Source organism: Pseudocercospora fijiensis (genome assembly GCF_000340215.1).
Source record: "Pseudocercospora fijiensis CIRAD86 unplaced genomic scaffold MYCFIscaffold_4, whole genome shotgun sequence".
Classification (NCBI taxonomy): Eukaryota; Fungi; Ascomycota; class Dothideomycetes; order Mycosphaerellales; family Mycosphaerellaceae; genus Pseudocercospora; species Pseudocercospora fijiensis.
In genome coordinates this window covers 5,736,096-5,741,313 of record NW_006921535.1, presented here as the reverse complement: position 1 = coordinate 5,741,313, position 5,218 = coordinate 5,736,096, and the positions used below count along the sequence as shown (strand labels likewise).

At 44.5% G+C, this 5,218-nt stretch overlaps 2 protein-coding genes across 2 annotated transcripts; one reads left to right on the top strand and one right to left on the bottom strand.

Annotated features, from left to right (window-relative positions):
* Positions 1 to 2,454: 2,454 nt before the first annotated feature.
* Positions 2,455 to 4,379, bottom strand: MYCFIDRAFT_175092 (uncharacterized protein; the record flags this gene model as incomplete). Its single annotated transcript, XM_007928641.1, has 12 exons — positions 2,455 to 2,543; positions 2,579 to 3,096; positions 3,134 to 3,297; positions 3,326 to 3,413; positions 3,440 to 3,622; positions 3,649 to 3,703; positions 3,736 to 3,881; positions 3,931 to 3,998; positions 4,034 to 4,071; positions 4,106 to 4,237; positions 4,279 to 4,314; positions 4,346 to 4,379. 12 exons carry the CDS (start codon positions 4,377 to 4,379, stop codon positions 2,455 to 2,457), a joined length of 1,551 nt encoding a protein of 516 aa, XP_007926832.1.
* Positions 4,380 to 4,434: 55 nt separating this feature from the next.
* MYCFIDRAFT_175091 (uncharacterized protein) lies at positions 4,435 to 5,200 on the top strand (the record flags this gene model as incomplete). Its single annotated transcript, XM_007928640.1, is given in 7 exon segments — positions 4,435 to 4,465; positions 4,518 to 4,666; positions 4,696 to 4,754; positions 4,783 to 4,833; positions 4,853 to 4,908; positions 4,936 to 5,013; positions 5,040 to 5,200. 7 exon segments carry the CDS (start codon positions 4,435 to 4,437, stop codon positions 5,198 to 5,200), a joined length of 585 nt encoding a protein of 194 aa, XP_007926831.1.
* Between the last annotated feature and the right edge of the window lie 18 nt (positions 5,201 to 5,218).

Sequence of the window (5,218 nt, the reverse complement as noted above, 5' to 3'; positions counted from 1 at the left end):
CTGCCTCCTAGCCTTCCTTACTACTTAAACCTTCCTTATATACTTACTAGTCTAGTATAGTTGCTAGTATAGTAAATGTTTCTTTATTAGGGTATGCTTTCTAGCTACCTGGTTTAGGATTCCTATTAGTTCTTCTACTACTTTATTAATATCCTCTAGCCTTAGTAGGTGCTTTGTTAAGAGTTCCTCTAGTTTTAGGTCCCTTTCTAGTTCCTCCCTAATCCTGCCCTATTAGGCACCCTTCTAGTTAAGCTTCTCCTCTAGTTCCCTTTCCTAATTAGCTTAGACATTTAGCTTAATCTGTACCGGGAAGTAGTCTAATAATTCTTCTAGTTCCTAGTTGATCCTATATCTTATAATCCTATTCCTAATCTAATATAATGCAAAGTATAGGTCTAGTGTACTGCTACTTCCTCTTGCCTCCTAAGTAATTAGTCCCTTTAGGGTAACAATTTCTATTTCTTCCCTCTCTAATATGTCAATTAGTCTTCCTACTAGGAAGTAGTAAGCTAGGGTAAAGTCTAAGCCCTAGAGAGGGTAGTAGAGGTTGAAATCCCTAAGTAGGATTTAGTAGGTATTCTTCTAGATAACTCTAGGTAGTCTTTCTAGGGTTTTTAGTTAGGTACTACTTCTTAAGTCTAGTAGTAGGTTGTATATATAGTAGACTTAGAGTGTACCTTAGGATGTCTCTACTTAAACTAATATTAGGTCCCTATCCTCCTATAGTAGAGCCTGCTAGGTTTCTATATCTATCTCCTTGCTAATGTAGATATATATCCTTAGGGCTCCCTAGTTATAAATAATTAGGTAGTATCTTAGGTCTTTAACTGTTGCTAGTCTCTTTATATATAGGTTAAGCTAGGGCTCTTAGATTGCAATAATGTAATGTTCTTTTAGGTTTAGTGCTTAAAGGAAGCTCCTCTATACCTTGTCTTTACTCTTATTGACATTATACTATATAATGTTTAGTAATGTTGCAATGTTTATTAGGTTTTATCTATATTATTTCCCTATAAGTTTTCCTTTAGTCTTCCCTTACTTTAGACTAATATTTGACTAAGCTTTATCTGCCCTACTTCCTTTCCTATAATATTAAGGTATCTTAGTCTCCCTAGTTGCTAGTAACTCTCTTATGCTAGTAAGGCCCTAAATATAAACCTATTATCTTATCTAGACCTCTTTTATAGTACTTAGCTAGGTTGCTTCTATACCTAGCTGCCCTAGCTTATTATATATCTTTTTAGTATATTAATTCTAGCTTCCTTTACCTTCCTCGCTGCCTGTATTCTTACTAGGCATTCCTTCGCCTAAGAGGGGTATCTTTTAGTATAGTATGTATATCTTGCTTCTCCCTTATATACTTTGTATTCTTTAACCTAGTAATCCCCTATATAATAGGAGTAGGTATTAGTTGTCTTTATATACTTAGCTACTAAGTGTCTATAGTATTAATATTTGAAGCACTGTATTATCCTATAGTTGCTTCTATATATCTCTGTTTCTAATCTCTTATAGTCCTAGAACAACCCCTAGTCTAGCACTATATTAGCTTACTCTATACTCCCTATCTAGATAATTAGGGAAGACTGCTTCTTAGTCTCCTCGATTTTCCTTTTAATCTATACTACTTTTGTAATCTTTAGGCCTAGGTATATAGCTTAGTTTTGTCTCTATAGGCTCTTAATATCCTATTCTTCCTTAAAGCTTCTTATTATACTATAGGCTATAATTATAAATTGCTATTAAGAGACCTTTACTATTTTCCCTATCTTAGTTGTCTATTCTTTTTATGTTTCTAGCTTCTTTTTGTCCTACTCTTATACTATAAATAGCTTAATTACCCCTTTTCCTTCGTTCCTAGCCCTAATTACCTCTTTAACTATAATTCTTTCTATAATCTCTTTCCCTATAAGTCCTTAGATTTCCTTTTACTCCTATAGGTCCGTAATATAGACTCTAACTACTATCCTCGGGGGTTTTAGCGCCTCCTAACTAGCTACTACTATCTAGGTGCGGTAGTTTAGGCTTATTTCCTATTGTTTCTTCGTAATCTTTACTACGACTATATTAGCTACCTTTGTAATTACGTAGCTTGCCTAGTTATAGATTGCTTTTAGTCCTCTAAGGAGTTCTAAGATTATTATCCTATATGCCCTCTTAGGGGTTCTTCTATCTTCCGCCTTTAGTACCTCCTCTACCTTAGTATATAGTACTTTCTATTCGTCCTCTCTTCCTTCTTAACTATCTTCCCTTCGTCTCTAATTGTTCGCTACTATCCCGCCTTTTCTAACGTACTATAGTTATATAAGTATTCTAATAATATAGTGTAGTATATCGTATGCGACTAAGGGAATGTTAGCTGTCGAGATTCGCGGAAGTTGCCGCTTTCTAATCAATGCTAAACTAACTACTAATCGATTGGTATCTACTAGAAACAGCTAGCGGCGGCCCTTCCTACCGCGCTAACGAGGTGGGTAGCATCACGAAAGCCTCCTTGCATACGTTACCCCCTAAAATGGGCACGCCGCGGCTTGGACCGTCGACTAAAAATCGCATAGCAACAACCGTTAGTTTCCACTGGAAAACGAGGCAAACAACACGGTGGATTGGCAGACAGGTTTGTATAGCATCTGAACCCCCCGACTCCAAGGTAAAGCCACTCTAAATTCCAACAGAGAGGCTAGGAAGCGACTCGCGAGCTTCGACAAGATTGGCAAGTTGCGAGACCAAGACTTTCCACGTTGATACAGGCAAGTCGCGGCTATGAGGTCAGCATGCTGGTCACCAGGCCGTTGACGTCCGGTTAGACTTCCGAGCTCAGAAGTGAGACTGTCTCTGCACTCAATCATCCTCTCGGCTCTTGCGTTTGGGTGCACTGCCGGCTTAAGCAGCGTTCTCAACGCTGGTCTTGTTGAGTTCGCGGGAGTCGGGGGTAAGGTAGATGTGCACCCAAAGTGAGGACGAAGTTTCGGCAGTGCCGACAGAGTGATATACAGCAGCACTCCCTGTTTTTCGGGGAAGCTAGACCCTTGAAGAATACCGGTCAACTTGGATATTGTCCAATTGCAAGTGTGATATGCCTTGTTAAGCGAGAACCTAGGAATCGGCTTGCTCAGAGCTCTACCCTCGGAACTGGCCAAGTGCGCAAGTTTCTGTTGAATTCGGTGGCCGGTCGATCCCGACTGTAAATACCCTCGGACGACCGCGTGAGCTTCTGGCGTTCATGAATTTCTCCGAAATCATTGTCAGTACGGTGCCGACCGCCTCAATCCAGCCAAGGATGGATGCAGCATTCAGCTGTTGTTTTCCACGTTGTCGGTTCGACAGAATGACAAATGCCGACTTCTTCTTTGGGGCTGGCGACCCGTGCTGAGGCCTGCCGAATTCGCGACTCTACTGAAGCCAAAGACAAGCTTCGCCAAATCAAAACAAGCATGACTTCCAGATAAGGCCGTGTAGGCTGAGCAAGTCCTTACCGCGTGCGTATACACGCTCCGGCACCGCAATCCCTTCGTCGTTGTTATTATCAAAAGTGTCTTTTCGAGCTCGAAGTAGAGTTGAGAGTCGGCTATAACGCCGCGGAAAGGCTGTGGTTAGACCAGATTTCTGCTCGTGCGCGTTGCTGGTGAAAGCAAAACAGCCTTGCACGCCCAAACCTTCGTTCTCGAAACGATTATACTGATCCAGAAAGGGACAGACAATGCTGGAAGAGAGTTGAGCGTCCCTGGGGACGACCTGTGTTTAAAGCTGGGAAATTAGGTGCGATGTCGCTGAAGTCCTTGGCCAGATTGAGGGAAGCGTGAGCCAAATTTGGAGCAGAGTGGATCTCAGCCTTCCGCCATCGGGACGACAATACCAACTTCACCTCTTCAATTCCTTCACTCACAAAGCGCACAGGATGCGTTTGTACCGATTTGGCAAGGCTGTCACAGTGTTACCTGCTGTCCTGTCGTGCTGCTCACCGACTGCAGTACAGGTAATGATACTCCTCCTCGGACCTGTCTCGACGCTTCGCCCTTAGTGCTTAAATTACGGCCGTTTCCAGTATCAAAAGCCAGCCATGATCATTCCCTCAACGATTGTAGGATACTTCCAACTTCATGACGTGCAGCCTCGAACTCCACGCTCCGCAGCATGTAAGGCACATCATACACCAACAGACCTGGCCAGATTAGGTCCCGACAGTTATCATCCGCAGGTAGATGATGCATCTTCGGCTGAACATCTCCCGTGACAGCTCATACTTGCGTCAGATTCCGGCCGTACTAGAAGTCCAACTCTTGCTGCCTTGACGCTGATTTTGCTCGGAACTCGCTGACCCTCAACCATTGCAGCCTAGACGGACCTTGCGCGCGTTGCAAAGAGTCTGGCATAGGCATTTGGCCTTTTGTGTGTTCTGGTGTTTTGACGAATGCTATTGTCGCAGTTAATGTCATGGATATCCTGAGACCGCAGGGCATGGACTGTAAGGATGTATGCGCACCGTTTTCTTGCTTCACTTGTCGATAACGGTTGAGGGATAGAGGAAGAGAAGCTCGCCGATTCTGGTGATTTCTCCAAATTCTCGCGCAGTTCCATCGGCCCATGTCCGTTTTGTGCCTCTTTTCACATTGGGTATCTCGCTGACGCTTTTATTTCAACTTTTCCACCTCCCCCAGAACCGAAGGTGTAGGTGTGCGCGCCTGTCACATTGAGTATCTTGCTGACGCTTTTATTTCAACTTTTGAGCTTCCCCCAGAGGCGAGAGTGCAGTCGTGCGCGGCTTGTGTGCTGGCAATTTAGGCGTGGATCAGAATGGTTCGCGACTCTTCTTCATGCCGCGATCTCTTTGCTGTGACGCTGCTTGGATGAGCGACGCCGCTATTCGCGCAGCCTGGACGGCATTGCGCCTGACGATGGGCTCGCCGAGTGTCGATGCGGACTGCTTGGAATGAGTGCGTGAACTGTTATTTACGCTCAAGGATGGGGGGGGGGGGGGGGGGGGGGGTAAACTACTTGGAAGCCTTTGGAGGGGTGCAATTTCCAAAACCCCGGGTGAGGTCCCTGGGCATGGGAACCTTTACCCCCCCCCAAAGCCTTTCCCGGAAAAGGAAAGCCTCCGGGAATTTCCCTGCAAATTTTGGGGGGGGGCGGCATACCTGGGGGGGGGGGGGGGGGGAAATACATAAATGTTTTTGCCAACCACCGCCTAAACCCCTGAAAAAAAATCCGGGCCCGG